The sequence below is a fragment of the Cajanus cajan genome, chromosome 8 (assembly GCF_000230855.2).
Source record: "Cajanus cajan strain Asha chromosome 8, NIPB_CcT2T_4, whole genome shotgun sequence".
NCBI classification, from domain to species: domain Eukaryota; kingdom Viridiplantae; phylum Streptophyta; class Magnoliopsida; order Fabales; family Fabaceae; genus Cajanus; species Cajanus cajan.
Genome location: NC_138524.1, coordinates 4,484,941 through 4,504,425, shown reverse-complemented (window position 1 = coordinate 4,504,425; position 19,485 = coordinate 4,484,941). Strand labels below are relative to the sequence as shown.

The window sequence follows — 19,485 nt, the reverse complement described above, 5'->3', positions numbered from 1 at the left end:
GTACAGAGGTTGCTGTCATTATGAGATGAATTATTTTATTGAAGTTAAAAACAAGAGATTATGACATGATTTTTTTCAAAAACAAGATCATATGAACCGTGTATGATCATCCTTGACCTTGTAAAAAATATGTGAATACCATTTCGAGGTAGTCATGTGAAAAACTAAAATATATGAACGATATAAAATTGGGACGATATTTTTCATAAAATTTGTCAATAAATTAGTTAAAAACTATAACTAAATAGAAATTAAAGTTAAAAAACTAACATCAAGCTAAAAACTAAGTTAACAACTTGCTGAATTAATAGTATTTGATAAAATTATCTGTTAAATTAACACGGGTGAAATGACATTAAACTGGTAAAAGAATAAAAAAACGGCTTGTTGTATTCTCCCTGTTTCATCTTTTTAGTCAAACCAAAGCATGTCACTTTTTTTTTAAAACACATTTAACATAGAATGTAACCCATAAGATGCGATCAGACTCATTATCTATTAAGCGCTGCAACTTACAAAAGATAACACAAGTTCCAACGAACTTGGGGCACGGTTAAAACAATTGATAAAATAAAATATTTTAGATATAAATCAACATGCAAGCTGAAGCCAAGAACGTCAATAACTCATTTCATTTTCTCATTACAAACAGGGAGCACTAATCGATTCAAACAGATGCACAAATATCTTTCCGAATGAACCGAATACATGATCATTGCTCCATCCTCAAAATATGCAAGAACACCAGAATCAAACCAAGATATTCAGACAAATGTAAGGGTCCTCTGATAGCTAAAAAAACCCATTGCAAAATGCAACTTGGGACAAAAACACGCTCAGGCAGAAGCAAACTATTAAAACAAAAATCGTAAGGATAATTCCAATGGTTCAATAAACCTATGGAAATATCACAAACATAAGCAACGAGAATTCGATAAACCTATATATGTGATTGTATTTGTAAATGAATTAACGAAACAACAAATTGAAGCCACTCCCACAGCATTCCAAAATGATGTAAATAGAAATAGGAACTCCAAATGGCCAATTAATTTAACCTCCAGAATGAGAAGCAGAAGCTGTTTCAAAATGCCCATCCTTGAACAAATGAATGTATTGTTGTGGCAAAGAATGCTCCACCTGAAACAGAAGACGTGGTTAAATTTGGAAATTTACATCACTTGACTTGGTCAACTGATAATATCTTGACAACGACCATGCATCCAATTTAACAATTTTAGGAAGACCAAACCAGTAAACCACGTGTAATTTTACAATGTTTTAGACAAGATTCTACATATAGATCAATTTCATCATCCACAGCTGTATGAAACATCAGGATAGATAAGCAAATTTAGATGCAGAGTACAATTGAGGTGGGAAGCTAAACATATTCTAAAAGTAGTCAATAGCACACTATTATGTACTATGGTGTTCTGTTCTTTCTTTACACTTTACAGGTCCCTTTTTTTTTTTTTTTTTTTGCTTCCGTAGGAAAAGGCTTGGTTGTTGTTTTGTGGTCAGCTCTTTTTTCTTCTTTCATACCTCAGTTCAAATTCTCCTAATTTTTATCTAATGCATTCTGATTTTTTTTATTAATTTCATCATCTTTCATTTTTTATCTTCATTCCTATGTTCTTATTGCTCCTAGACTGTTGGTGATTCTGTGTGAATTATTTATCATACCTCAGTTCAAATTCTCCTAATTTTTATCTAATTCTGATTTTTTATATATTAATTTCATCATCTTTAATTTTCTATCTTCATTCCTACGTTCTTATTGCTCCTAGACAACAATTATTTATCATGAATTTCTTTTAAAAAAATAAAAAATTGGAGTGTAAAGTATAAATTATTTAGGGTATCCTATGCTTGTGGACATCCTACGCTTTGCTATCCTGCTACAGCAATTTCGGGTATGGCTGCTACACAGCTATTCTATGTTGTACTAAACAACATCAAAACAACAAAAACATACTCCAATATTCAATTTTCAATAACATTTCCAATAATCAATTTCCAATGGTGAAAACATCAAAATATCTACAAAAAAGTTAAGGGGAAATGAGAAAAGGCTCTTTTAAATGGGTTCATGTTTAGATGATGAGGAGCCAAACTTTTCAGTATCATACATAAAATAGGAGCACAAAAACATACCCAATCACCATCGGGCTCCGCACCAGGAACCAATACATTGATCTCACTTGACTTTGCTGTAGTTATGGATGCTTCTAAAGAGTCTTTGCTCAGATATAGCTGGCAGCCAGAAGTGTTGTCCACTGAAATTGTAGGAGCTATACCCTATGATTAGTAAAAGCAAGCATGAGTACAGCAAAATCAGATTTGACGTATCAAGTATTTATTTAGTATTAATATTAAATTCTTATTCTATGCATCTCATCAGTTATATCATTAGTAAGATCAGTAAAGTTATTAAAATATTTATGGGCAGAATATCATATTCAACCTCACATGCCAACAGCATTAGAAGTTGTCAATGAGCGAGGAAAAAACAAGGGAAGATAGTGTCTAGGTACCTGACATTGAACCTCCACCCCATTGCTGTTTACAATTTCACAAGCTGCAACAACATCCTACATTTTAAAACAGAAAAATGAATTTGCATCAATCAAACTGAATTGATTCTATTATCTAATATCATTAAATATCAAATTCTCATGTCTCACAAACCTTAAATACAACTCCCATCTTTGTGCATTTGTCGATAGTTATATTGTTGACCTTGCCTGCAAATTGTTTAGAAGTGATTTAGTCACTTGTAGACTTTTCACCACCAACTGACAAGTTGAATAGCAAATAGGAAAAGAAAAGAAGGACTACCCGGAATCTGCAAAACAGAGTTTTTGCATCCATAAATATATACAGACTGCTTTGCATCACAATCATTTATGACCAAGTCTTTCCTCTCAATTTGATTCTCAACAACCCATCTACAGTGGCAGAGATTAGTTAGGTTAGGGAAATGGAATAGTGAAACTATTGGCACCGACTTTTATACATATACATATGGTAACTAAAACGCACGTAAAAACCTACTTGCGGCCCATTTGAAGTTCAAATTTTGGAGGTCCTGCTTTAGGAGGCACACGTGGGCTTGCATGACTTTCTTTTTCACTAGCACCAACAACTCCAGTTCTATCAGTGCGATTCTTAGTCTTCATATCATCCGTAACCTTTCTTAAACCTATTAGATAAAGTTTACAATTCATTAATGCTGAACATTCAATAAAAAATGTAGGAGTAAAGAATAAGCTACCTGAAGTAACATTTCCTGAACTGAGTTGGTGAAAAACAGCAGACATTCCATCTTTAGGCTTAGAAGATGAAGCCTGAGATGATTCGGAACTAAAGAGAGAAGCAGATGGAGGGGGAGGAGCAGCAGGTGCAACAGGAGCAGAAGATTTTGATGGTGTAATTATTTTACCAGTTGGACTCCAAACAGGGCCTAAAGGATGAAAGCTCTTGACATAATCTCTCAATCCAGGTAGATACAACTCTTTAAGGGCTTTGGCCCACTCAACATGATTCGGGTCTTTGTTTCTGTACTCTACAAGCACCTAATTATTACAATCAAAGTAAGGCAAGATCATTATTCTTTACCCAGGAAATAGCAGGCAATATGAGATAGGAAAGTTCAATGAAAAGTCTAGTGCAGGATCAGTACACGGCATTCTACATGTAAATGATGCCAAAAGTAAATTGTAAATCAAGCATTTAAAATCAAATTACAGAGCCTAAGCACATAAAAGTTTGTTGATCATTATTCATTTCCTTTCTCATCCATTAAGTTGATGTAAATCATGAAGTGAAGAGACCTATGCATTCTAAGGTAAGTTGAAACATTTTACATGCAAGAACATGGTACAAATTGCTAAAATTATCAAGGAAGATCACTTGCAGCTGCAGGGACTCCTTTACAATTTCCTCCTAAATGTAGAGTACCATCATGAAAGTTATCCCATGCATATTAACAAGATTTTGTCATACATCAAGAATACCTTGTTGCTGTAAAACTCAGCCATTTGCCAATTTTCTTCCACGTGTGCAATTGGCATGCTCATACCTTGAAAAACCAGAAGAAACATAAGATACTGAAGGATAAAGATCCATTCTATAAAAGAATCATTCATCACTTACCACAATCCTTCCCCGTATAAGCAATCCATGCTAGAGCTGAGAGACTGTCAGTCGCAGCCTTTAAATGATTAAAAAAATCAGACCTCCTTCCTTCTGTCAATGCGGAAGCTTTTGTGATCACTTCATTCAATGGTTTCAGAAATGCAGCCAATCCAGCAAGGTCAGGCTTCTGCACGATTAATGAGGATGAGAAATATCAACACAGCATTTACAAACACTAGGACATAGTCCAAAAAAAAAGAAAAACTCACAGCATGAACAACTATATGTGCTCTCTCTTGTACTAACTAAATTTGATTTGTGTAAGCCATAAACAGTCTTGTAATTCTTTAAAACCAATCCATCCTAGTACTACCAAGACAACATTACGCATTATTCCAAAATTGATTTTCAAGTTGAGACTGTGGAATTGATTCTCCCAGTTGAGAAGGTTTTGTAGCTTTCTGGTTAGAAAATCAATTCTCAAAGCCATGTGCATTAGTTCAACATAAATACAACTACTGTCAATTTTACCAGGAGCGACATCTATATTTCACTACACACTCTTTTAATACTTCATTGATTTTCTTTACATTGCCCACACAATCCCAATTTTGAAATCAAAATTTTCAACATTATTTCCTGTATCATCAGTTTATTTTTTTTCTACAATTTAACCCAACTAGCCACATTGTTCATCCATTCAGAGAAGCACAAATTTAACAGCAAAATTACACAAGCATGAAAGGAGAAAAGGATTCTTCCAAAAAGATGGCAACCTCAACTGCATCTAAAACTGTGTTATCTTAGTCTACTTTAGATTCATTCTAGCAACTGACATAACCCTTCTTTAACTCCTCTTTCATTCATATGAGCAACCGATTCTCAATTTGACTTCATAAGTTATATCCCAAAAAAATACCACGACACATGGAACCTCCCCAATCCCCATTGTCCTAGAAACTCCTCAATTAAAACATGAATCGAATCCACACAATCCACAACAACAACCAGATATATAAATTCAAATACATATATGTAACTCGCAGAAAAAGCATGCCATCACATTCTGTTCAATCGGTATCAGACTCTATTACAGAACCATTACCAAAGCCTCTACTATACACACTACAATGTCATCACTATTTTTTGCGCAGGGCAATACTATCATTCATATACAATGCAACAATTTCTTAGCAACGTCGCAGATGAAATCCAAATCCGTTAATTCCACACTAAAAGGAGCATCCTCGCGACACGAAAACAGAGAATGGAGTGAAGACGAACCTGAGACTGTTTGAGCTTAATCAAAAGCTCTTTCTGAACAATGAAAGCTTCCTGCACAAGTTTTGTCACATCCAAGACTTGTCCTCCGATAGCCTCTGCAGCACGGGAAACCCTAGCGACATGCTGGTCGATCAGATCGGCGAAGGCGACGACGGACGGATCGTTGGCCGCATCGGCTCCGGCGGCCGGTGCAGCGGAGGAGTGGCCTCCGGCGGAGAGCGCCTCCAAGCGCGACACCGCCGATTCTAATCGCTGTAAGAGCTTCTCGTCCATGCCTCTCTCTGGTTAGAGGAAACGACACAGATCTGGTATCAGATGAGATGATGAACCGTTAACCCTTTTAAAAAAGAAAATTGAAAAAATAATGCGAAAGGAGAGGGGAATAAAATTAAAGGAGGGAAACTATGGCCCCCACGTGTCATTTTCCTTAGCCCAATCCTTCCGATGAATAATCATAATTCATAAACATAAATTAGTAAAAAGAAAGAAAAAAAAAATTAACATACACTCCGCAAGATGTGGGAAAAAAAAGAAAAAGAGATCAGAATAAAAGAAGAAGAGAAAGGGAAGAGAAAAGAATGAGATGAAAAGAGAATAAAAGAAATGAAAAATAAATAAGTGCATGCTTTGGACATTACTATAATTAGAAATGTTACTGATAAGTTTTCTATATTTATTTTTCTTATTACTTTTTATCTTATAAATAGTGTAAAAAATTTAGTTCTCGTAGTTTGATTAAGTAATTATTTGTCTTTTAAGTATTGTACTTGTGCTATTTTATATAATATAATTAGATTTGTAATATATAATTTAATTAAATGAATGATTATATGATTTGTATTGTTTAATTATTTTTAGTTGTTAATTTGTCATTTCAAAACTATTAAGTTAGGGACTTGAGAGTGAAGTTGGTCTTTTAGAATAATGGAACTAGAGATAAGTTGGTTTAATTTTAATAATTATGGATAAAAAAAAATTTAAAACGTAAACTTCATAATTTATGTTTTAAAAAACATTATAGAGAAACTAATAAGAAATTTCTTAGAAGTTGAGTGAATTTTTTTATTTTTTTTCTTACTAAAATCATTTTTCCTATCATTGTTGTAGTTTACCAAAAATTATAAAGCTAGTGATTCGAAACTTGTAAAATCTATAAATCCCAAATCATAAGTTTAATAGAGTTGATTATTCTCTTTTCCTCGTATTAGTTCAGATCAACAAGAGGTAAGAAAAGATTTGTAATATTTGTTGGGTTGAATTTTAATGTTGTTATTGGATTCCAATTAATTGTTGATTCCTTAATTGGAAAAGATGAGATGATAAATTTGTTGGATTTTTTGGTTGTTTTTGAAGTCGCTCATGAATGGGATGTGGTGATTCATGACGAATGTATGTTGTTTTGGTTGGTAGAAATAAGTTCCTTTTGTTGTTTTATATGTTGTGTTTTGCAATGCATGTTATTAGATTTTTAGATTTTTCAGGTGAATTGCATGAACTTAGATTTTACATAAGTATAAAAATTGATATCACACCAAATGCGCTTTCATGGTATTGGATGTGTTTTGAAGTTAAGAGTTTTCATTCTCTAGACATCAGGCACCAGATTGATAATTCTAGAAGTAAGAAGGGAGAAATGTCTTTAGTTAGTCACACTGAACATTATTTTACCTTTAATAGCACAATAACAAAAAATATTTATTTTTAACAGGAGGGATTAAAATTACATAATTACAACACTTAAAAAACTAAAGTTACTTAATTAAAAATATAAGAACCAAAATTACGTAATTGAGATACTTTAAAAACTAAAATTAATTAATTAAAATTTGAGGAACTAATAAAATCACACAACTATGATATTTGATAGACAAAAATGCATTTAAGTCTTGTATAAGTAACATATTTTATTAATTTACAAAGAAAGTATATTAAATAAAAGGTTAATATAACACATTTATTTGAATATATTCTTAATAGTTAAAATTTCTTAAAATTACAAAAATTGAATGATTTCACTTATTATTTGAAGGATTCCATGTTATTTTCAAGTGTTATTTAGAATTTTTATACACAAACTAAAAAAAATGTAATAAATTTGGTGTAAAGAAAGATGAAATGTAATAAATTTATTTATGTCCCATAAATAGTTTAAAGTGTTTTTGTTTACTTTTTTTTTTCATTCCCACTCCCAATAAATACCCACTAGTTATAAATGAGTTAATTAATTAAAAGTCATTAAATAAGAAATAAAGGTTTACTTGAAAAATAAATTATTATTTTCTTCAACTCTTAACACAATAAATAAATATAAATAAACCTAAATTTTTCCATAAAAGAAACAAAGTAATAAAATTTAACCAATAATAAAGAGTATGTTAGAGATTTATTGTTATCACGCAAATATATATATATATATATATATATATATATATATATATATATATATATATTTAATGTTTTGAAAATATAAGATATATTTAATAGATATCATATAAGAAAAATATAATGATTATTGAAAAGATATTATTGACAAATTCGTACTATAGTTATATAAAAATGTTATAAAAGAATTATAATTTATTTTATTTTAATAGTCTCTAAATATTAATAAAAAATTATAAATAATAAATATGAATAAACTTATTAAATAAGAAATGACTCTGACAAAAATGTATAATTTGCAATGTGTTTAGAAAAATATGTTAAAAGGTTTTTTAACTATTATTAACATTTTTTTTATAACTATTAATGATAGAATATTGCATGTACATGTTTAAAAAAAATTACGGTTGGGCCAATGAGCTAGTCGTAAGCGGGAATCCAATTCTCGTTTTACAAACTTTGAATTATTTTTTTAAGGGATAATGTTAATATATCATCTATTAAAGCACAAAAAATATATCATATATTATTATTGATGTATACTGCATCACAATAAATAATATTTTTTAAAATATCATTACATGTTTTTCTAATATGTTTGGTTATTGTGCTGGTAACTTTGAAGAATATTGACGAGAGAATGTTATCTTGAAATGGATCCTCATTATATTAAATGTGAATGTTTTCTTGTTGTTAATACGAGGCTGATTGCCTGATTATTGTTTAACTCGAGTTTTGAAGAGCTTAAAATCATCTTGAGTTGGGCTCGTCTTGTAATGACTTAGCTGGAGGCACTAATGTAGATCTTGATCCGACAGTGACAAATCATAAGTGGGCTCTACAATACACTATAGTAAGTTACACAAATGAGAGAGCATATGCTGCTGATTTAACTTAAAATGCGTGATGAATTTAACTAGTTTTGATCCAGGGATGAATGTATCCTCACTCTATACTCAGAATTTTTATTTTTTTAACTTTAGATAACTTCTTATCCACGATGATGTCCGTTAGAGGTTATTATAATTTGGAATCTAATCTCAACTTCTTCTTGGATACGAGATTAAGCTTTCCAAATTGCTTAATTGAAAATAGAATGTCGTAAGAGAATTGAATACAATTGTACATTTCTATGATTTAGGCAATGGGACGTGCGTAAGGAACTTGCATACAAAGACAAGCTAACACAAGTGTACTTTTTCTCAGGTGGCGTTATGCTTATGCATTTGTAAGAGCCATACTACTATATCACGTTACAAACTGGTCAGTACTCGGTACTGACATGATCAAAGGATTACTAAAAAGAAGATTCAATACATGCCCCGACAACTCATGCATTATGCAGGAGTAATAATCACTACGAACCAGAGACGCGATTCTTTTCCTTGCAACAGCAACATGCGATGAATCATGCAGGAACGTCGTCCAAGTTAAGGAACACCTCTGATTCGTAGATTGAGTTCAACATCATGTACACCGAGGTTCACACACATCAATATCATATTATTCCCTTGGAATCTAAACTATCGGTGTACAATGCTCATTTGGGCTGATAAATTAGCCAGACTAATAGCTCAAATACCATTTGTAGAGTATTTGAGTTCACACACAATTTTATATTAATATGATGATATTATTAATTTTAGATCTAAATTTACTTTTTAAATATCATTCAAAAAGTCTACAAGTCATATCAATGAAATTATTTATGTACTTATTATAAACTCACATTCTTCATATTATTCTAATGATGTAACACATTGTTAATAATATTTGGAATATCATAACAAATTATATGTTGATGTTTAAAAATAGTTAAACCAGTCTCGTGTTTAGGTGAAGAATCCTGAAAATGAATGCAAGTTGAATTTTGTTTTAAGGCACTGTGAGAAGATTGGACTTGCAGCTGAAGGTTTCAATAAGTTAGATCATCAGAATTTTTTTTTTTTTTTTACAAAACTCAAAATCCAAAAATCTTAACTAAAAAGAACATATCCAATTCTATTCCCAACAATTTGTTGGTAATGAACTGTGCATTTGAATAAGTATTTGTAAAATTAAATTTGAATAAAAATATTTTTGATGTAAAATAATTTATATTTAAACATTTTTAATTTAAAAATAAGGTAATAGTAAAACTCAATGTAAAATTATGAATCTAACCCAAAATTAGCTGAAATTGCTTGACTCAATCAACTATGGAACAATAATTAATTCTTCAAACATGCACCAAGTTCTTTACTTCCTTGAATGTGTCCACAAGCAGACAAACAAAATTGACAAATAGTGATCAGTGAGGTACGTATTTACAAGCCATGCTCTCCTCAGTTCCCAAGATAATGCAATACAACAAAATGGTGTCGAAACCTGAAGGAACTACACCGTATAAGATATGCACAGTGACTCATAACATAATGAAAATCGCAATACAAATAATTCTATCGCCAAAGTTGCATGACCAATATTACAATCAATCATCTCCATCTCGACTTTTCTACGGTTTCTGCATGCTTTGGTGGATACGATGGAACTTTAATGGAAACATCTGCATGAGAAGGCAAAGGATCTTTGTCTCTAACCGTACGTAGCTCCTATTAATTCAACAAGTTAAATTTAGTTAGTCATTTTAGATGAATAATTGTACTTAACGTGGCTGGAGTATAGTGCTTACAGAACGAAAGGGAAAATCATCTGTCTCAAGCATATGAACAATTTGGCCCATCTTTGGTCGTTTAACTACATCCAAGTCTATACATCGCAGACAAATGAGTAAAACTCGCTTCAAAGATCTTGGAGAGGGAGGAATCTCAATTAAAGGATCAACTAGCTCCTCACTGCGACGACTTGCTACCATTGCCTTGAACCAATCAACCAAATTCATCTGAGGCACATCGACAATAAGAGAGTTAAGACTAAGACACCATGGTGTTCATGGAATGTATTAATGAAAACAAGAACAAAACCAAGAATCACCTCCCCAGGTGGTTTTGAATAATCAATGGGGCTTCTTCCTGTGATTATCTCCATGAGAAGAACTCCAAAGCTATACACATCACTGCGCTCATTAAGCATACCTGAGCTTGCATACTCAGGTGCAACATATCTGCAGAAAAATAGTGGTAAGGTAATTATCATCTATAGAAGTTTAAAAATAACTCTGATCCTCGAGAAAGTGCAAATTACCCGAATGTTCCCATTACACGTGTAGTCACGTGGGTTTTCTCAGATCCTAAGAGCTTCGCAAGTCCAAAATCTGATACTTTGGCGTTCCAGTTTTTATCTAATAGAATGTTACTGGATTTTATATCCCGGTGCACAACTTTGGGTTCTAAGCCTTCATGTAAATAGGCTAGCCTGTTTTATAATGAAGAAACATTAATTGTTGTGAGAGAATGTTTAAGATAACATAAAATGAACAAGCATGGATACGGAGTTATGGAGAATGATAACATTGGTCAGAGAAAGACTTATAGCACAAGAGTATGAATATAAGAAAAATATTAAGCTCAACCTCCATTATTGATTCTGTGCATTGAAAGTAGTATGCTTATTATATTTCATATCTCTGATGTAAAAAATACTATTTTTCCAATAAAGTTCATCATTTTAAATATATACTTGAAATCAATCCTAAACTGGTGTTAAGAAAATCATATAGTACATTTAAGGAAATTGATGTGATCCATTTGCAGAGGCAGGAAATCAACATAAGCAACCTACTAAAAAAGGAGAGATGAAATTCAATGAACATTAAACACACCCTTTTGCGGTCCCAATAGCAATTCTCATTCGAATAGCCCATGTCAAGGGGCTAATTGGTCCTACGTCACCATGCAGCCACTGCTCCAAGTTTCCATTGTCAACATACTCATAAACAAGCATCCTGAATGACATAAATGTGTTATTAAAATAATAAAAAAAATACAGGAATTCTGAACTTTTATCGTCTGAAAGACATTAAATAAAAGAATAATTGCCATATAAACAGAACGATACCTTCGTGCACCTTCTGCACAATATCCTACCAAACGAACTAAATTCTTATGCCTTACTTTTCCAATGGCTTCAACCTCCACCTTAAACTCCTTCTCAGCTTGACCCCTAGTTATGACAGTGATACAATAATGCACAAGAATTTTCATTAAGATGGTACTGCAACAGTAAGGATTTAGACTAAAATAACATAACTAAAGACACTGCATTGCATTGTTTCAGGAAACTTGACAGTTGACATCTTTTTTAAAACTAAAGTTGCAATCCTAAAGCAACCCTTTCGCATATTGTTTTTCCACTTGTTCTTAATTTAATGTGGAAACCTCAAAAATTAGGGTAGGGACAACTTCAATTATTAATTAACAATGGTAAGAAAATGTTGCATGAAGGGAGTAACATGAAGTTACCGTTATTTATTACAGTAATAGTTCTCTTCTTTGAATTTGCATACGAGTTACAAACCCCGAAACACATACAAAGCGATTGGATTATGTAACTTGTATGGAAACAAAGTAATCATTCCCCCTGTTTAAATTAAAGTTTTTCGGGATTAAGCTAGTACCTTAAATAAAGAAAAAGTCAACAAAGTAATTAGTATATACGAACGAGGAACAACATAATAAATAAAGCAAAAGGTAAAAGCAAATAGAAAAGCAACATTCTAACATTATTACCCAGCCTAAAACAAAATAAAAACAAAAACAGGGGAGAAGAGAAGCAAATGACCATTATTATAGGTTTAGAACGCTTAAATTATGAAGAATCTTTATCTTTTAACTCTTTCAAACAACGTTAAAAAAGAAAAAAATTGTTTCTCAAAAGTAAAATAATCCGCCACCAAACTCGCGTTCACTCTTCTCAAGACAATTAAAAACAACTCAATACACAATTACACACTTCCCGGGTTAATTCATTTACACAAAGTGCAGTTTCTCAAAACTTTGTCCCCGTACATACAAATATTTAAAATATATATAAAGGGTTGCCCAAAATTGTTCCAGGAATCGTAGAGAGTGAAAAACTCAGGAAAGACTAGTGAAGAGTAATAAGATATGAAACATAAAGAAGATTTTTTAACGAGTCAAATTCAGATAAAAAAAAGTTAGGACTTAGGACATGTGACATACTTGTTGTTGAGAAGATTCTTGACAGCCACGAGGGAACCATCATGGAGAAGTCCTCTGTACACAACCCCATACCCTCCTTCTCCAATAACATTCCCTTCGGAAAACCCACGCGTGGCGAGTTCCACTTCCCTTATGGTGTACCAGCGGCCCCAGCCAATATCGGGATCCTCCACCGACATCTCGGCGCGGTGGGCCCCACCAATTTGGAGCTTGATCTCCGCCTCCTTTTTGGGATGAGCCTCCACGTCATCCGCCACCTCGCTGGGCGTGAGATCCAACGCCTTAACCACCGTGATCTCCTTCGAGACCAGAGGGATGCTGCCGGAGCTGTGTTTCGCGGCCAACTTCCGGCTCTTGCAGCTCCGGCTGCCGCGGAGGCAGAGGAAGAAGACCAGAAGCACCGTCACCACAACGAACACCACTAAAATCGCCACTAACAGAAGAAGCTTCACACTCACGCTTGAAGCTGCCGTCGCCATTGTTGTTGTTTAAGCGTTTAAGAGTGTTTGGGTTTGGTGGGTGGTGAAAGTAGGAAGAGTTATAGGCATTGAAAAGAGCCTGGCGTTGAGAAGAGTGAGTGGGAGTGGAGTTTCAACGGATACAAATGGGAAAAACAAAAACAAACGAAAGTAACAAAAGGAAAGAGGTGTTGGGTTGTTGTCTTCTGTTCTCAGTTTGGGTTATTTACGACAATGCCATTTACTCTCTCTGTTCTGTTGGCTGTTGCATCCCTTGCGCTCACCGCGACATAAAGCGGTGAAAATATCGTCACAGGGAGACTGTTTGTGTTTGACGGTGGGGTATGTTGGGTAATTGGGATGCTTCATTATTACATTATTTTATATATGCTCCATTTCGCAATTAATTACTTCATCTTATTATGACTAACACGCTTTATTATTTTTTCAATTTGGCGTTTTCTACCAACTGCCACTTGTCAACAACTCCCAATGATCTTATCTTATACTATAACAGTAATAGGGGATATATACGGTATAAATTTACATTCACTGTACATGCCATTAAACTCGTAATAGAATTGTACGATCAACTTCGATTTAATGTGCGTGATTTTAGCTTGATATTTAGTTTAAACATCAAAAACATTTGATAAAATTATGATATTTAAATTGTTTATTTATTCGATCAATAATTCTTATGTGTGCTATACGCTTTAGCATAGTCAAACTTTACAAAAGATAGTCACATGTATATGATGCATACTTTGGTTCCTTCTAACAAGTTGTAGTGTTTTATAATATTAAACCTAATTAATTATAGTATTAAGCATAATTAATCATAATCATCACATAATATAAATTGCATTATTAAGAAAATTGATTTTTCATGTAACTATTATCATAAACAAGATATCTTAAGCATGTAATAATAGGTTAGAGGATTTTTGTGGAGTATGTAGTCTATCAACAACAATAAGTTGTAAAAAATAGTAACTTAAAATATAAATTATATATTTTATTTTCAAAGTTAAAGAAATTTGGGCAAATTAGCATTAAACACAATAATATGTAGAATCTTGATATTCATTGCACTATCTAATTCTATTCATTCATTGATTTTCTCCTCATTTTGGGATACTATGAGATCACACTTGAACTTTTGTTAGAGCACAAGCACACTACTTTCACTTTATGTCTTAACCACATGAATGTGAGGCACTTGCACTATTTAAGGATTATTTTGGATTTATGATCGAGATCATGGTACTATTTCTTTTGAGACAGACTATTGAAGAATGATTGTTTATCTCAAATATTTAAGTATTTAGTGTAGTAGTGAACTAATGGATCTAAGTGTTAGGTAGTTTGACAAATTGTAATATTAGTTTTATACCTAAACATACTAACTAAATTATATGTTGATCTTTGTGATTTCAATTACATTCCTTCATGTATTGTTCAACAAATTCTAAATGAAATGCATTGGGTTTATTTTCATTTAAAAAAAAAAGGTTAAAGGATGTTGTGTAAAATTGTTATATTGGAAAAAAATGAAATAAAAAACATATTTTTGTGATTGTGTGTAAAATTTATGAAAATTGGAACAAGAAACTTGAAAGGACTATAACTAAGAAATATTTGTCACTTTTTGTTAGTTTTTTTAAAACCAAATAAAAATGAAAATATAATTTGTGAGATATATATGAGTGTGTATTAAATTTGTTTTTTTGATATTTTAGGTATCAAAAGTTATTATGAAAGTTTGAACAAGTGACTTGAAAGGGAAATAATTAGGAAGTATTTATCACCTTTTATTAGATATTTAAATTAATTAAAAATGAAAATATTAATTCCTGTTACGTACGTAAATATTATTACGAGTGTTTAATAGACTTGCAAGTAGGTGTAAAAAAAAAAAAAAAAAAAACTTGCAAGCTTCTTAGCTAAGTTAATTACATGACATATTGACATAATGGATTTTGCATATATGCTACTTTTGGCGTGAACGAAAGACGGTATTGATGTATAAGTGTGAATAAATTAAATCTATTCAATAATAGACGAGGATATGTATATTGAGTAGTATATAAGAAGAAGAAAAATTATAATTACATGTTATAATTTTGAGTTAAGATATATGTGAATAATGGTACCAGATGAATTTACTCCTTAATGGTCTATTGTTTATATACACAAAACTATTCCTAAAATATCTTTTAGATTCTAACAGAAAAAATTAATAATCAATCTTTTCTAATTTTCATAACAAACTTTGTTAACAATCTGTTAACAAGAAGTTGTTACGGTATTACCCCCCTCAAGAAGTTAGAGGTTTGTATTATATAAGTTGTTATTTGTTGTATTATTTTATCAATGTGGAACTTGTTTGAATCCCAACAATCCTCCTCTCAAACAAGGGACATAACCTTTCATGCAGCGAAATTTGTCTTTATATAGCACATTATATTTTATGAGTTATGAGGGGTTATAGGGTTATTGGTTGTCACCGAATCCAACCTGCGGCTCTGATATCACTGATGGGGTTATTTTTATGGTATTTGTCTGAGAGGATATTTTATGAATTATTTTTATAAGGTTATTACACAAACATACTCCACAATGAAGAGATATTGTCCGCTTTGGGCCTTAGCCCTCACAGTTTTGCTTTTGGTCATCACCCAAAAGGCCTCTCAATCATTGAAGTATGTTTGTATTATATAAGTTGTTATTTGTTGTATTATTTTATCGATGTGGGACTTGTTTGAATCCCAACAATCCTCCTCTCAAACAAGGGACCTAACCTTTCATGCAGCGAAATCTGTCTTTATATAGCACATTATATTTTATGAGTTATGAGGGGTTATAGGGTTATTGGTTGTCACCGAATCCAACCTGCAGCTCTGATTTCGCTGCATGAAAGGTTAGGTCCCTTGTTTGAGAGGAGGATTGTTGGGATTCAAACAAGTCCCACATCGATAAAATAATACAACAAATAACAACTTATATAATACAAACATACTTCAATGATTGAGAGGCCTTTTGGGTGATGACCAAAAGCAAAACCGTGAGGGCTAAGGCCCAAAGCGGACAATATCTCATCATTGAAGTATGTTTATATTATATAATTTGTTATTTGTTGTATTATTTTATCAATGTGGGACTTGTTTGAATCCCAACACATGCTCCATGTATTGTTACGTGCGGACAATATCTCATCATTGAAGTATGTTTATATTATATAATTTGTTATTTGTTGTATTATTTTATCAATGTGGGACTTGTTTGAATCCCAACACATGCTCCATGTATTGTTACGTTCCAGTGCATCTATCTCAGCTTGCATGGCTTGTCTCCATCTTGCATCTTTCACTGCCTCATGAAAGTATAGGGGCTCTTTTTCAACGGTGATTGCTGTAAGGAAGTGTCTGTGTGGCAAAGAAAATTTAGCACAGTTTACATAGTGAGCAATAGGATAAGGAGTACCTGAAGGATGTGATGGAGCTGATGAGCTAGGGGAAGGACTCATCTTCTGCACAGTGTGTGTTACATACCCTTGAAGTCTTGTTGATGGCTGTTTTACACGATACCCACGTCCAAGTAACAAATTTTCATCAGGATTACTGGGCATTGTGGTGTTTGTGGTGTGAGTGTCTGGAACGAAGTTTTCAAGAATGCCTCTAGTAATGTCCGGAGTCTCCATTACGGAACCTGTGACTGCTATAGTGCTTGTGTGTGTACCCCCATTTTCCAGAGCAAGGTCTGTTGATGATTCCATGTCATCAAGAACAGTGTCTACCATATTATCAGCAGGCAAGGAGTGAGAGGATTCTTTTTCATTTTTAGAACACTGATATGGAAATTGGTTTTCAAAGAATTGCACATCTCGTGAAATAAAAAATTCATGAGTTTCAAGATCATAAACTCTCCAACCCTTTTGCCCATAAGGGTATCCCATGAAGGCACATCTACGACTTCGACTTGCAGATTTGTCACCATTGGTGTGTTGGTTGCGAGCAAAACATAACGAACCAAACACACGTAGGTGATTGTAGGAGGGTTTTTGTCCATGTAACACTTCATATGGTGTTTTGCCTTTTAGAACTGTGCTTGGAGTGCAATTGATCAAATATCCTGCTGTCAATACACACTCTCCCCAAAAATCAATAGGCAAATTACCTTGAAATCGCAAAGCTCGGGCAATATTGAGAATATGTCGATGTTTGCGTTCGACCCTCCCATTTTGTTGAGGTGTGTTCGTACATGAAGTTTGAAAAATTATCCCATGATCTAGAAAATAATTTCTCATGCAAATGAATTCTGTTCCATTATCACTTCTCACAGTTTTAACCTTTTTGTTATATTGCCTTTCTACCATAGAAAATATTTTTTTTTAGCATTTTCATGACTTCTTTCTTATCAACTAGCAAATAGATCCATACCGCACGTGAGCAATCGTCAACAATTGTAAGGAAATACGAAGCACCACAAGATGAACGAGTTCTATATGGACCCCATAAATCACAGTGTATCAAATCAAATATATTAGAAGCTTGATTATTACTCAAAGGAAATGTTTCTCTAGTTTGCTTTGCTCTTTGGCATGTATCACAAACTTTATTTTTGACAGTACTAATTCTACTTCCATTGACATTGAAAATTAATTGAGTAGTTTTCCAACATGGATGTCCCAACCTTTTGTGCCATACTTCTAGCTCATTCATTCCTTCAACGTTGCATACCTTCTTCATGAGGGCCTCTCGAAAGAAATAGAGTCCATCCCTTCGTTCACCCGCTCCAATCAGCATCTTCGAGGTTCGGTCCTGTATAGCACACATATTACCAACAAACTGGACATTACAATTTAATTCATCTGACAATTGCGATATAGAAATCAAGTTGCATTTCAATTGAGGTACATAAAGTACTTGTTCAAGGTTTAAATTATCAATAAGTTTTACTGTTCCTTCCTTGTTAGAAATAACAGTGTGTCCATTTGGAAGCCCAACAGGACATCCAGAAACGTCCCTCACATTGCACAGGTTTTGCAAATTTCCTGTCATGTGATTTGATGCTCCACTGTCAAGTATCCATGCATTATTTTTAAACATACCAGTCATGCTTTCATTTGGAGTGACTTTGGATGAATTAAGCATTTCTACCAGAGTTTTCCATTGCTCCTTGCTCAGTCCTCCGTATTCTGCATCACCACCAGGATTAGAATCAGATTTTTGTACTGCATTAGCGCGTACAAGTCCCTTTGATGCACAAGAGGTAGCTGATCCTGTTCCTCCACTTCGGTTTTGATTTCGTCCTCGTGCAGCTATTTTTCCATCGTTTCTTGGACGGTCTCCCCACCATTCTGGATATCCTATGAGCAGAAAACAACCGGCTTCATCGTGTCCTGCCCTATTACAGTGTGTGCAAACAATTTTACTTTTGTTTTCACGTCCCTTGACCTTCGCGCTTGCTTGAACTGCTAAGGCCATGACTTCCGGACGCTCTTCTTTTTCTTGGGTGATATTTCGCACTCGTTCTTCTTGTACAAGAATTGAGTACATTTTGTTCAGGGATGGCATAGGGTCTGTAGCGAGCAGGTTGGAACGAATTGTTCCATACAATGCGTCGTCTAGCCCCATCAAGAAGGTGTGGCATCTTTCTTCTTCCTTGCGTTTTTCAAGCTTTCCCGCATGGCCACATGTGCACCCTTTACAAGTGCATGCAAAGCTGGTTCATGGACAGGTAAATCATCTCACAGTGCCTTTAACTTTCCGTAATAGGCTACCATGGACAGCCCTCTTTGTTATATTACAAAAACCTTGCAAGCTTCTTAGCTAAGTTAATTACATGACATATTGACATAATGAATTTTGCATATATGCTACTTTTGGCGTGAACGAAAAACGGTATTGATGTATAAATATGAATAAATTAAATCTATTCAATAATAGACGAGGATATGTATATTGAGTAGTATATAAGAAAAAAAAAATTATAATTACATGTTATAATTTTGAGTTAAGATATATGTGTGGTTTGCTTATAAATAGTTATTTTTTTTTATTTAACCCTTATTATTCCCATGTATTAAAAAGTAGACG

At 33.2% G+C, this 19,485-nt stretch overlaps 2 protein-coding genes across 2 annotated transcripts; both read right to left on the bottom strand.

The window, feature by feature from the left end:
• Positions 1 to 604: 604 nt before the first annotated feature.
• On the bottom strand, positions 605 to 5,777 carry CAP1 (cyclase associated protein 1). Its single transcript, XM_083061831.1, has 10 exons — positions 5,425 to 5,777; positions 4,159 to 4,327; positions 4,020 to 4,084; positions 3,278 to 3,578; positions 3,058 to 3,205; positions 2,842 to 2,951; positions 2,692 to 2,747; positions 2,538 to 2,594; positions 2,158 to 2,301; positions 605 to 1,140 (listed from the first exon to the last, which is right to left on the bottom strand). The coding sequence occupies exons 1-10, from the start codon at positions 5,695 to 5,697 to the stop codon at positions 1,054 to 1,056; spliced, it is 1,410 nt and encodes a 469-aa protein (XP_082917957.1). The 5' UTR covers positions 5,698 to 5,777; the 3' UTR covers positions 605 to 1,053.
• A 4,226-nt stretch (positions 5,778 to 10,003) lies between these two features.
• On the bottom strand, positions 10,004 to 13,597 carry LOC109800012 (putative receptor-like serine/threonine-protein kinase At4g34500). Its single transcript, XM_020360690.3, has 7 exons — positions 12,927 to 13,597; positions 11,803 to 11,907; positions 11,567 to 11,689; positions 10,990 to 11,160; positions 10,780 to 10,909; positions 10,478 to 10,687; positions 10,004 to 10,397 (listed from the first exon to the last, which is right to left on the bottom strand). The coding sequence occupies exons 1-7, from the start codon at positions 13,403 to 13,405 to the stop codon at positions 10,281 to 10,283; spliced, it is 1,335 nt and encodes a 444-aa protein (XP_020216279.2). The 5' UTR covers positions 13,406 to 13,597; the 3' UTR covers positions 10,004 to 10,280.
• Positions 13,598 to 19,485: the final 5,888 nt, after the last annotated feature.

Bases quoted from the DNA above. Each gene is read 5' to 3' on its own strand.
- LOC109800012 (XM_020360690.3), bottom strand. From the start codon at position 13,405: ATGGCGACGGCAGCTTCAAGCGTGAGTGTGAAGCTTCTTCTGTTAGTG. The intron at 11,908-12,926 runs GTATGTCACATG...TGTCATAACTAG, and splicing joins AAGAATCTTCTCAACAACAA to GGGTCAAGCTGAGAAGGAGT. The intron at 10,910-10,989 runs GTAATTTGCACT...ATTTTTCTGCAG, and splicing joins CGTGTAATGGGAACATTCGG to ATATGTTGCACCTGAGTATG.
- CAP1 (XM_083061831.1), bottom strand. From the start codon at position 5,697: ATGGACGAGAAGCTCTTACAGCGATTAGAATCGGCGGTGTCGCGCTTG. The intron at 3,206-3,277 runs GTAGCTTATTCT...TTTATCTAATAG, and splicing joins TTCAGGAAATGTTACTTCAG to GTTTAAGAAAGGTTACGGAT. The intron at 1,141-2,157 runs GTATGTTTTTGT...CTTCTGTTTCAG, and splicing joins CGGAGCCCGATGGTGATTGG to GTGGAGCATTCTTTGCCACA.